Source organism: Capsicum annuum, chromosome 6, assembly GCF_002878395.1.
Source record: "Capsicum annuum cultivar UCD-10X-F1 chromosome 6, UCD10Xv1.1, whole genome shotgun sequence".
NCBI classification, from domain to species: Eukaryota; Viridiplantae; Streptophyta; class Magnoliopsida; order Solanales; family Solanaceae; genus Capsicum; species Capsicum annuum.
This window is the reverse complement of record NC_061116.1, coordinates 222480882-222494730: the sequence shown is the minus strand read 5'-3', so window position 1 is coordinate 222494730 and position 13849 is coordinate 222480882. Positions and strand designations below refer to the sequence as shown.

Here is a 13849-nt window from a genome sequence, read left to right as displayed (position 1 = left end):
CCAAAAAATTAATGGAGGGGTATTTTTGAGTCAAAAAATTAACGAGAGGGTATATTGAGCCAAAAAAACAAATAGAAGGGTATTTTTAAGCCAAAAAATAAATGAAGGATATTTTTTATCTATTTCGAATAGTTCAGAGGTATTTTTGACCCCTTTATGAGAGAGAAAGTTTTACTTGCCTTTGATATACACATTAACCATATCATATAATTATTAAATATGAATTATAATTTTTTAAAACATTAACCATATCATATAATTATTAAATTACTTTATTTTGAAAAAATTACATATGTAACGACATGTTTACTACTAATTACTAAAAATCTCAACTTTTTTCAAAATCTCCTAAAATCCCAACATTTGACCTCTGATGATACAAGTTAATCACATTAGATACATACTGTTGATACATGCATTAATTAACTAAGTCAACACCTTTTAAGGAATGTAACAGATAGCTTTCCACTAAATCAATATTAAAGCTAACTAATTATGGTAAAAAAGCAAAATCAAATCCCACAATTAATGGGGATCCGTTTATTACTCCACTTTGTTAAAACATAAACTCTCTTTTAATATATTTTTGAAATTAAAAAATCTTCATTCTTCTTGTTCGGATAAAACATACCATTTTTTTATTTGTTATTTTCAGTTGTTTGATATGAATATTTCGGTGCTTTTACGTCATTTCAGCGTTTGGATTAACGAAATCGAGTATGTTGGTTATAAGAGTGATGGAATTCTGGTTAGTGAACATGTTACTTACGAAAAACCGATTTCTATAATTGCGGGAGAACTTGAAATCGACGAAACAAGGAAAAAAATAGACAAGAGTACTCTCATTTCGGTTATGGCGCGATTTGCAATTGAACATTCTTTTAATTACTATGCTAAAAGATCGGTCAAGAAAAGGTATGTTAAGGTTTTTTTTTTTTTGGTAGCAGGTGTTGTTGATTTGTTGTACATTAATTTAAATTTGTATTCAGTGTTTGGTTGATGATTATTTAACAGGTTGTTTTTGTGTTTTTATGTTATTAACACTGAGATACATTTTGTTATGAAAATGATACATTTTGCTAATCTTGTATCTGATCTTATGAAGTTTTGGTTAATTATGTTTCTTGTTGTGTTTTAGTCATGACATTATGTTAATTTGGTCGAGATACATCTTTATGATAAAAGATACGTTTTGATCATCTTGTATCTAGGTTAATATATTGATGTTTAATTATGAATTTCGGTGAATATATTGATGTCTTATTATACAGTTTGAAAGTAACTGAAGGTTATAAAGTTGAAATTTTATTTTCATTGATTCAGTTATATCTTATGATGTCGGATTATGTTTGGACATTTAAAGTATCATCTCAGTAAGTTGTGTTACCACCTAAATACAAACGTCAACATGGAAGGCCAAAGAAAAACATGCACAAGAAATCAAGTGAAACAATGACATCGAGCAGTAATTGTTGCGGGAGATGTGGTTATGAAGGTTACAACGGGCTCACTTGCAAATTCTTTTCAAAGAAGGAGTGACAAATGTAGTTTACTAATGAATAATGTTGAATAGTTCCTTGGAATGTTGCTGGATTTTTTATCTATTTTGTTCGACATTTTAGTTGATGAGATTTTTATTTTTTTTATGAAATTTAAAAAAAGACATTTACCGAAATAAATAGCATTCTTTGTTAATTTGTTATTTAGTTATATATGTTTTGATGGTGTATTTTTTTGTAACACATAAAGTAGAAATTTAGATATATTGAACTGACAATGTTATTATACATTCTATTAGTAGTTCTGCCATAGTGAACGATAAAAAATAGATACATTCTTATAGTATGCATCTCCATTTAACTTTAACAAATATGCATCGTTTGTAAAATATAATTTGTCAATATTGTTAAGATTTAGTAATATAAGTTCTGCTAGAATTTGTTATGCAGGTTAATGTCAAACATTTTTTTCGATTAATAAAAAGGGTTGTAGATATATAAAAATGTAATAATTTGTTGGTTACTATAATTATATAGTAAAACAATTTTCTTAGAATAGATACATACAATTTGAGAAGATGTATCGCATATAAAGTAATAGATACAAGATCTAATAATTTATTTCACATGTAAAATGTAATAGGTTAATATTTTTAAGATTAGTTCTATTAAGTTATATATAATTTGGTAAGCATGTAAGAGACAGCATGAATTATCTATACCAAAAAACTGTTATAGATACATAATACGGCAATGTTGTGATGGTTAATACCTATATTGTAATATATCTTTCTTTATTTTAGATACATAAAATTATAAAATACAGTAAAACACATAGCCATTACAATGTCTATATATTGCGTGAAAAAAATATCATAACGATAACATAAATATAGCTTTATGTTATTTAGCATTGTGTTAGAATGTTAATGCAAATAGAAGTAATTATTCATTAAAAAAACTTAATGTATACTTGTCTAAACACTACTAACATCATCAAAGTTTATATCATCAACAACGTTTTTGTGAAGAGGTCATTGAATTGTACACACGAATGCATCGATCCTTTAATGCAATGACTGCCAATATCCAGTGAAAGGCACCATCACAGTTAATTGGGAGAAAGACCTCATCAACCAAATGTCAAGGATGACCTGCACGTTGACTGAATCCCTTGATGGTGTTAATCAATGTCATCTCCATATCAGCAACTTCATCAGTCTTTGTAGATGCATCTTATGTGGCAAACTCGTTGCCAGCGTCAGCATCATAGTAATTCACATATGCTTTATCGATGTACACTTTGAAAAAGCAATCTGTGATATTGTATCTCTTGCTTAGAAAATTCTTGTTCTTGTACTTCTTCCTTAAGTAGTACATGATGACATCCAGATGTTGTTCAAATTGTAAACAAATGAAATATATGTTACATCAGCCTACCGTAATCATTAAAACTGAAAGAGGCACAAATTAAATATTTTATGTATCTAATGTGATTAATGTAGGTAATAAACAATTGCTTCAGATAATGAACAAGATACATATTAATACAAAAAGATACATGTTTTGTTATGATGTATCTAATAAAAAAGGGGGCTAGTCTAGCTACTGTCTGATCATGTGCAGAATTTAGGATGCACAAGAGCTCCCCATCTAAGGATTTAAGATTAAATTAATTTTTATAAACAAATAATATAAAAAAAAATTTACATTATCAATACATTTAAATTGTTATAACATACTTGTAACGTAATTCAATCCCTAAAAACAAAAATATATGAAAAAATTATTTGAGATGCAACAAGTTTACTCTAACACAGTACAATATATATAAAAGCACTAAGAACATAAAACATTAGATACAAGATTATACAAATATATCTTTAATCTCTATAACATGTATCTCAGCGTGAAAAAAAGTATCTTGTGTGATTCTACTTTCAATACCATTTAAACAACACAAGAAACATATCAAAACATTAACAGTAACTCTCAAATACAAGTTAATATAACATGTATCTTAGAAATAAAAATACGTATCTATTATATTTAGACTTTAAGTAAAATTGAACAAAACTACTTACAAATCAAAGCATTAGTGATCACTTACATATACAAGTCCACTTAACATGTATCTATGTACTTATGAACATGTATTTTGTTATATTAATTTCAATAAAAAATAAAATACACAAGATACAAATAATTTAGCAACACAAAAACAGATAAATAATGATATTCTAAACGTACCATGCAATCTAAAATATGTATCTCGGCCTAACATTCAATAGATTTGAACATGCAATTACCTGGGGAAGTTCATCTCTAGAAATTGCTTCGACAATTCTTTTTCTATTGGCAGGAGCTTTACTTTCAGGACTGTTGGATCCATTTTTGTTAGAACCACTTTCTTTTTTCTTGTCCTTAGAATGTTTTTGCCACAACTTCTTCATAATTTAGGGATCGTTTCTATGTTTTAATCTATTTTCATCAAAGTCAACAAATTCATAATCAAAACTTCTGGAAACGAAGTTAACAACTTCATGAGATTCTTTGATACTTTCTAATTGAGAAACCCGAATATTAAAGGAAGGTCCCAAATCTCTATTCATAATGGCAATTCAAACAATGAAGCCTAAAAAAAATTAATCGAAGAAATTGCTCAACCAAATCATCCAAATTTTGCTTTGTAAACTTAGACGCAAAATAATTTTTTTTGAAAAAAAAAACGTAAAAACAACTAGAAGAAATTGAAGCGGATTTAGGAAGGAAAATTACCTTGCTTCAAGTTTTGAATTGAATGAAGAAGTTGGATAGAAACCGCTCCACAAATTGTGGCGTATAAAAAGGAAAAAGTGGATTATTTTTGATAAATAATCTTTTTTGTACCAGAAAAAGATCAGTCGCTACTGGTTCGATGGAATACCTTCGTTGTCTTGAATCTTGGCCTTGACGTTGTCGATGGTATCACTGGATTCAACTTCAAGGGTTATCATCTTACCCCTTAGGGTTATTGTCGATGGCCTCCCACAGGAAAACTTTGCAGCAAGAGCATATTGCAAATGTTTCTCTTAAATATAACCTTGAATATAATATCAGATGGTTCAAATACAATAATAGGTTCACTATTGATTATATCAATATATTAAAATTGAAATTCCTTCCCAGATGTGCAAGGAGTTGATTTGAATAGTGTCGCATAAGTTTGTGTATCTAGATCATTTTAGGTAAAGCAGCCGCAATTATGGAGGGCTAAACTTTCATTGAGATCTCATGGGAGAAGAGAGAGTAAGAGAGTTAGGGTTTTTTTATCTCCTTTTTGATAAGAAGACAGTGAATATGAAATTTTACTTTAATTCAAAAGTTTGAATTAGAGGGAAAGAATGGATTGAAACTGCAGCTGAAATTATGACGTACAATGAGGAAGAAAAAGGGATCTTGTTTTGGTAAAGTAAAGCGTATGAATAGAAGATCTTAAACTTGTATCTCAACTTTCAGTAAAGGTAGTAAATATTGGGATATATGTAATATTTTAAAAGTGAAGGAATTTTTAGTAGTTTTGAAACATAAGTTGTTCTTTAGATAATTTTTCCTATCTATAATGTGTAATTTTTCCTTTTATAAATGCACATTACTCCAAAATCAGCCCACCTCAGTCGAATAACATTTGAACAGATTAATGACTTGATTGTCCAAGGATAGAGGCCCAAATGTGAGACAGGGAAACCAGAGGCCCAAAAAAAAAACTCTTTAAAACCTGGCCCGTGAGCTCATGAAAAATTTAATGGACAAACAACATAAATCCCGATAATTTGAAGCTTAATTATAGAAAATTTTGACATTCTGCATAATTATCGAAAATTTTAATTTTGGGTCTATGTAGATATATAATTAACTCCTGATTCATCCAACGAAGATATATTTTTCCTTTGTAAAGATATATAATTAGCTCCCAATGCATTTTCTTTGATTGAGATCTGTCGAGATACATAATTAACTCTCAATATATTACTTTCAATTTTCGATATTTTGAGATACATAATTAGCTTTCGATATATTCAACACAGATACATAATTAATTAAAATTTTTGAAATTATTTTATAAGATAAAAATTTATGTAAATATGATAAGTTAAGGTGTATGCTTATGTTATTTTTCTTAATTCCATGAAGAATATTTCTGGTCTTATTTTAATTGAATTGGTTGACTATAGTAAACCCAATACTTCTCGAATTAAAGTTGTTTGGTAGTACCCTGCCGGGAGATTTATGAAACTCTAGCTCTGATAGTTGCTCAATATTAGCTGAGGTGGAAACTTATTCCAACAGCCATGGATATTCTACAAGCTGCAGCCTTCAATTAGCCGATGGGCTGGACTGGCGCATCAATGACTGATTCCTCAAAGTAATTGATTAACTGGATTTTAAGCTTTTTGTTACTTGAATCTTCAATAGTTACAACTCACCATGTAATCTGTTTGCACTGTCTTAAGCCGGTGTTCACTGAAGACATGTCTATCTCACCTTTGAGATAGTGGTATAGTCTACATACACTTAACCTCCACAGATCTCATCTCTCAGATTATATTTATTAAACAAATTAGGAGAAGAAAAGGTGTGCGCAAGCTCTACATTGCTAGCGTAGCAAATACAGTGGCACATCGTTGCATGAAACTGATGAACAACTTTTTATATTACCCTCATGCTAGATCAATCAGGAGGAGATGTTGGGACGGACTGTTTTCTACAAATTTTATAGTGCCAGAAATAAATTGAAATTACAAATAAAATATGAAAGATTTTTTTTTTTTAATTGATAAACAATATAGATATAAATCTATTCCTCTCTTCATTTCTCCGTATTTCGAGGACCGTTAGTAACGTATTTCTCAAACATAAGATGAATTCTTTATGAATATCCCATGATTTTGTGGGATATCAGAGATTGTTGATCTCTTTATGAATATTCGTGAGTTTGTGAGATATTCTCTCTTTGTGAATATCTCGTGATGTCTTTATCAATATTTCGTGAGTTTATGAGATATTGGAGACCACTTTGAGTTTGTGAGATATTGGAGACCACTTTTTCAGAGAATATTTGCTCCTGTATATAAGGATAATCTATGATTTAGGGTAGAATAACCTCCAAGCCTCCAAAAACTCTAATAGAAATTGAATTCGTTTTGTAGAATCTACAAAATTTTGATGTCTACAAATGCTTTCTACTTCAAAGCTTGTCGGGAGTGTAGACTTGACAAAACTCAAAGACGAGTATTGACGTAACTATAGAGCTTCCGTCTTTACGATCTTGCAACTACAAATTTGTAGATCTGATTTATGAGAGAAGAGATGAAGAACAAATTTGATCCCACTGGGTTTACCAATTTGTTTGCAACAAATTCTGTAATGACAGAAATAAATTACAATCACAAATAAAGTATGAAAAAATAAAATAAAAATTTATTGATAAACGATATGGGTATAAATTTATTCCTCTTGATTTCTCCGTAATTCAAGGACTGTTAGTAGCGTATTTTTCGAACACAAAATAATCTCTTTATGAATAGCTTATAATTTTTGTGAAATATTAAAGAACGTTAATCTCTTTGTGGATAAATATCCATGAATTTATGAGATATTGAAGGTCATTGATCTCTTTATAAATATCTCATAATCTCTTTATCATATCCCATGAGTTTGTGAAATATTAAAATTAATTGATCTCTTTGTGAATATTTTGTGATCTCTTTAGCAATATCCCATGAGTTTGTGAGATATTGAAGATGACTTTTTCAGAAAATATTTGCTCCTTGATATTGAAGAGGACTTTTTCAGAAAATATTTGCTCCTTTGTATAAGGATAATCTAAGATTTAGGATAGAATAACCTCCAAGCCTCCAAAAACTCTAATAAAATTTATATTCTTCTTATAGAATCTATCAATGTCTACGTAGATAAACGGCAAACTCAATTATGCACAACGTCCCTGGTTATTATAGTGTTATTTTTATTTTTTCTAAATGAGGCATAAACAATAAGCTCGCCCACACAGATGGTTATTCCTTTTAATCAAAAGAAAAAATATCGAACAACATACAAGTTCTCCTAGATAAACACCACACCACAATAAACTCATCTCAGACATCAAGATTACAAGATCCAACCTTTTTTTGACTATTCTGTTTATTCCTGAATTACAATTACACAGCGAGGATACAACTTATTCCACATCTAAATTAACAAACAAACTGTGACAGCTGAAATCAACGGGACATCTTTGGTAAGCTTTGATGTGTCGCGTTCGCCTATTTAGGATGCGACGTGGCTGCCCATTCTAACAACGTTACCATCCGGATCTCTCACATATCCAACTTTCTGTCCCCATTTCTTCTCCTCAGGCTCGCACACTGCAACTGCCCCATTTTCAATTGCTCTCTAATCATTCACAAAACCAACACGTCAAATTGAATCAACAATCCGAATTACGCTCTCCGTTCCAAAATAGTTATCATATTATCATATCAATAATAGGATGAGAAATACATCTTAAAATGTTGGTCAAAGTTTATATTTGTGTGATTTCTGAGGACTTTCAAAAGGAAATTGTGACGAGCATTGTATCTCTCAACGGAAGGGTGTATATCTTAAAGTGATTGAATGAGGCATATTAAAAGAATACCTTGTAGGCAGCATCGATGTCCACATAATCGAAGCAAAGCTCAATGGGTTGCCTATCGCCCCCGGATTGCGGGGTCTGGACGTGACCCGTTATGTCATTTGTTTCGTGCTGATGGATTGGCGTGAATGCTATTGTGGTAGCTCCACTCTCCAATTCTCCCCATCTACCAACAACCACCCATAACCAAATAAGTTAATCCAATTACATGAATAATGTAAATTAAATTATTTGTTTATACTTATTAAACTCCCCACTTTGTGGGAACACACTGAGTTTGTTGTTGTTGTATACTTATTAAACAATTTAAATATGTAATTAGTTACAATTTGCTAAAAAAATATGGCATCTAGAAAATTCTCATCTCATGAACCAGCTTCTGCGGCAGAGTTAACTCCCTGGTTCCTGTTCATTTTTTTTATTATGACATCTGATCAGAGTCCAACATTCATCCCAATTCTTGTTTATCCGATATATATTACGCAATTTTTACCTCATGAGGTATCCATTTACTTATCAAGAATAACGTAATGGAAAATGAACCACTTAAACTATAATATTATTAATTAAACTACTAGTACCAAATACCAAGTATTATACTACGAAAGAAGCTCGCTGCATGTGGCATTCAACAAGTTGAAAGAAGCTATCTTCAAGATATTCATACTTCACTAAGTTGCACATCTATCAAATGGAAAACAAATTATGTATGCTTTTCTTTTGAAAATAAAGCAAATAACGCTCATATTGTAGAACCAATTTTCATCCAACAATTCTCCTAAAATCAAATCTAAAACTCACAAATTCATACAAATATCTTGTCTTATAAATATGGAGGACAGAAAAACATACTTGCGATTCTCATCTAGGCGACGAACATTATAGCCAAAAGCTTTAGCATAAAAAGCAACAGATTTAGCAACATCTTTACAATACACCACTGTATAAGCAAATGCTGGCCCCAGATTTGATGCCATTCTTGTCTTCTTTAATTTTTTTCCTCTTGTCTATCACTCGTTTAGGCCTTTTTTTTTTTTTCAAGCAGATCCATAATTGACGTATGGGCCGCCTTTATATGTTGCCAAAAGGACACATGATACAACATACGTGGTAATTGGAGCTAAAACTCTCAGGACACGTGTAACTTTCGTAACACATATGATCTCAATAGGTAGCTGACTCTTTTTTAGTGTGTTTAAAGTCCATTTGGACGGGCTTTAAAACTGTTTACAAATTATTTTTAATATTTTTAGAGTGTGCGACAAAATTTAAAATAAATTTAAATCTAGTGCTTTTAAAATTAAAAAAAAAAAGTTTAAATTGTCTAACTTATTTTAAAATTCTCAAATATCATCCCTTTTGTGCAAATCACCACTTCAACTTTAAATTAAAGAATTTATGAGTAGTTTGGTAGAATATATGATAATAATATAAAAATATGATATATTAGTAATGTTTGGATTAAATATATTTGTTTTAATTATGTTTATATTTTTCTAAAAATTATCTATATATACAATTTAAAGTTACATAATTACATTAAATCTTAAATTGATAAAGTATTTATACAAATCCCAAAATAATTATAATAATTCCCTTATTTGGTAATTTCTCTCTCCTTAATATTATACATTCAAAAAAAGGTCATCTTTTCCTTCTTCTTTTTCTCTTCCATTACAAATCAGTTTATACTCCATTATTCAATCCCTTTTTTCACGCCTAAAATCAAGTAATCATACTTAGAGTTTACCATTGTGAGTTTTCAAATATTAATTGAACTTATTGATTTCATTCATTAATTTTTGATTTTTTTTTTAACTTCACCAAATCCGAAAGTCGTGGACTTATTTGAGAAAACAAAGGCAAAAAAATTGGTGACGAATTATCAGAAGCTTCGAAAAATCTCAATTGGGTCATCATCAGCAGCAGCAGAGCACAACGAGGTGGAACATGCCACAAAAAATGAATCTTGTGAACAGAGCACAATAGCTTTTATTCAAACGATTGAATCAACGAAATCAATTACTCAATCTTCTGTAAGAATCTAAATCCTAATTATTTTATTATTTAATGTTTGTTTATATTATTCTATTTCTGAAAAGGAATGACCTTGCTTTATTTTATATTTTTTAATACTCTTTCAAAGATTCTATTTTGTAATATCACATTTTTCCAATATTCTTGGATCTAACTTTATGTTTCAAAGATTCTATTTTATATGTTTTAGTATTTTGTCTAACTTTATGTTTGTTTTTTGTTGAAACAGGCTAGCTTGGTTGCAAAGATAACTGCAATTTGTACACCGAGGCTACTCAAAAGAATAAGTGATTTGCTACGATGAAAAAAAATTACTTGTCATCGCGTTCAAAGATGTAGATTTTATACATTATATATTACTTTATTTAACACACTTATGTATAATGTAAGTTTTTGTATATATAGAAGAGGTCGTTTTTGTATTTAGTCGAATTATACAATTATAATTTATGAATTTTGTATAAGGTTACATTATACATTCTGATAAGTTTATAGATAAATAATGTATAATATTAATATTTTATATGTATGGTGTAACATTATACATTCTTGAAGTTTTTATTTGAAAGTATAAGATATAATATATCAGGCATTATACATTAGTTATTTGGGAAGACTAATGTATAACATAAGTCTAATGATATATATTTTCAATATGTTATACATTAGAAGTTCTCATTACATTAGTTGTGTTTTATGTTGTATTTTACAGTTAAAAAGTCTTATTTTTGTATAATTTTTTATTATACCTTCTGTCAAGCTTATAGGTCATACATGCTTAAAGTGAAAAAATTAGATGTGTAATATGATATTATACATTACTGCAGTTTATTTTTAAAATGTATAAGTTGCTCTTATACTTATTCTAATCTATAATGTAAGCCTGAAGATATATATTTTAATATGTTATACATTAAAAGTCCTTATAAGATGCATTTTATGCTTTATGTGGTATTATACTATTAGAAAATCTTATTTTTGTATAAATTTTCATTATACCTTCTGTCAAGATATATAGGTCATACATGTTTAAGGTGAAAAATTTAGATGTGTAGCATGACATTATACATTACTGCAGTTTATTTTTAAAATGTATACGTTGTCCTCATACATGTGAAATTGTTATATATTTTACTTCGATTTTTTTACGAACTTCGTCAATATTCAATTCCATCACGATCGTAGCAATCAATTTCAAAAAGTTAATACTTTTCGATGTCACACTCCTTTTTCGCTCGAACGTCGGAGTCGAAGGATTTTTCCAATTAAAGTGACGGTATTGAATAGGGATTAGTTTATTAACAGAGTCGCCACTTGGAATTGAGTTATGGTGTTCCAAGTCACCTTTTTATGAATCCCTAATCAAAAGAAGATGACTCTTATTTGGTCTGCGAAAACAAAAGACCGGGTAAGGAATTCTATTGACCGAGGGGAAGGCGTGAGGCACCCCTCGAGTCTCGTGGTTCTAGCACGGTCACTTTTATTGACTTAACTTGACTTAAACTATTTTGATAAATTATGTTTAGGCCTAAGTTCGCTCATTTTTAATTATACCAAAAATGTCCGTCTATACCTCTTGTATTAAGTTGGTGAAAATTAATTTTTAAGGAGAATCTTTGTTGAGGTGCAACGTTGCATCCTCAAATTATTTTTAAAAATCTCATAAAGATGTGTATGCCGCATTCTCAATAGAGACAAATATTTTAAAACGTGTCTAAATATTTGCTAAACATTAAAGGCGTTGATTAGTAAAAATCAAGACTATTTTTATTGATTTTTTATCCTCTTATTTTATCTCACTTAATTTCTTGTGACCTAACGTAATGTAAACAAGAAAACAAGCAAATATCCTACATTTAATAATTTAAATATAATTAAATAAACAATATATAAATCCATCGGAAAAAACGAAAGTTGTATTATCCAAAATTACACACCGATTTTTAATCTTTAGTGAACACTTTTTTATTTTTTAAAATTTAACTTATAAAGACCATAGAAATATTTTAAAAACAATAACTGAAGATACACACTTAAATTACACATGACAACATTTATTATTATTATTATGTTTTAATTAATACATGTCAATATTTTTTTTTAAAAAAAATGCAGCGTTTAAATTTTTTATCTAATCTCAAACTATTCCAAGTATATCAATGAAAATCAGAAAAAATAAAATTTAAATATAATTATTTTATAGATTAATGCGGAGACAATACTAGTAATGCTAAAACTCCTAATAATAATAATAATATGAAAAGAACTTTCGGCATTTTTTATTTTTTTTGAAAAATAATTCATATGTAGTAGTAAGTAACTTCAAAGACCAGTATGTGTATTTGCATTTTTTATTTTTTTATTTTTTGCATGCATGCATGGATCACAAAGTTAGATTTACCCTAACTACTTTCTAATTATTCATAAACTATACATAACTTTACAATCCTTTAATATTATTAACTTTTTAAAAATATATATTATTCAAAATTCAAACTAATCTAACCAACATTATTCCAAGCCAATAAACGAGTGATAGACAAAGACATAAAGCGAAGTATATAAAAATAACAAATTACACACGCTAAATAATATAACAAGTCGGAACAACTTCATTCATGCTTTGATTTATGATAAACTTATGAAATATAATATAAGATGAGATGAAAACTGTATTACAAATTAAATCAAATAGCGATGCAAGAACGTCGTCACCGAAAACTCGAACAAGATCCCAAACTCAAACCCTAACCCTTCTTTTTTGCTTTATTTTTCCCTTTCTGGTTTTTTTCTTCTTCTTTTGTTTCTTTCCAACTTTTGTTTTTGCCTTTTTTTTTTTTGCCTTCTCCAAATGTTTTTTTCTCCAGAATTGATGTACGTTCTCTTTTCCTTTTTTTTTTTTGTCCTTTTGTTTCTTTCTACTGTTTTCCCTTCTCTTTAATGTTTTCACTACCATTTTTTTTTCACAAAATGTTCTCCTCTTTTGGTTTTTGTCCGTGTGTCTATCCCATGTGTTGTTTATCTGTGTGTGTAATGTTATATAGAGATGTAGGAGGGGGAAGTTGAGGGAGTTGGAGGAAAAAGTAGGGATGGCTGGGGTAGTTTAGGATAAGATAGAATTTTCAAATTTTTATTTTTTTATTTTTTTATTTTTTAAAAGAAGACAATGATAATAACAAATAAAATAATAAAATAATAAAATAATAAATAAAATAACAATAATAATAAAAATAATATAATAATAACTAATTAATTTTAATATTTAAAAAAATACAATAAAAGTTTAAAAATAGTTAAAATAAATATAATTAAGATAGTACTAAAACTACTAACTTATTTGTTTAAAATTAATTTTTTTTTAATCTTTCTATTATTTTTTTTAAATAGAATAAAATAAAACAAAACATCTCAAAATCAACTTTATTTTTGAACTAAAAATTTATTAAAATAAAATAAGAATTTAAATAATATTAGACCAAATATAAATATTTAATATCGAAAATATATATATACATATATTAAATTTGGGGAGACTCAAAAATCACGTGTCTACATTTTGCCCCTTTTTGTTTGAAATTTTGAAGAGTTTTCATACAAAGAAGTAGACAACGATATGATTTTTGATCCTCCTATTATT

General features: G+C 28.7%; 1 protein-coding gene and 1 long non-coding RNA gene across 2 annotated transcripts; one reads left to right on the top strand and one right to left on the bottom strand.

The window, feature by feature from the left end:
* The first annotated feature begins 620 nt into the window (after nucleotides 1-620).
* On the top strand, nucleotides 621-1727 carry LOC124899382. Its single transcript, XR_007056832.1, has 2 exons — nucleotides 621-915; nucleotides 1324-1727. It is a non-coding gene; the product is annotated as an uncharacterized LOC124899382 (long non-coding RNA).
* A 5856-nt stretch (nucleotides 1728-7583) lies between these two features.
* On the bottom strand, nucleotides 7584-9242 carry LOC107875544 (uncharacterized protein Mb0911c). The gene is made up of 3 exons (XM_016722301.2): nucleotides 9028-9242; nucleotides 8179-8341; nucleotides 7584-7934 (listed from the first exon to the last, which is right to left on the bottom strand). Exons 1-3 carry the CDS (start codon nucleotides 9150-9152, stop codon nucleotides 7809-7811), a joined length of 414 nt encoding a protein of 137 aa, XP_016577787.1. The 5' UTR covers nucleotides 9153-9242; the 3' UTR covers nucleotides 7584-7808.
* Between the last annotated feature and the right edge of the window lie 4607 nt (nucleotides 9243-13849).

Bases quoted from the DNA above. Each gene is read 5' to 3' on its own strand.
- LOC107875544 (XM_016722301.2), bottom strand. From the start codon at position 9,152: ATGGCATCAAATCTGGGGCCAGCATTTGCTTATACAGTGGTGTATTGT. The intron at 8,342-9,027 runs GTATGTTTTTCT...GGTTGTTGGTAG, and splicing joins CGCCTAGATGAGAATCGCAA to ATGGGGAGAATTGGAGAGTG. The intron at 7,935-8,178 runs GTATTCTTTTAA...GTGAATGATTAG, and splicing joins ACATCGATGCTGCCTACAAG to AGAGCAATTGAAAATGGGGC.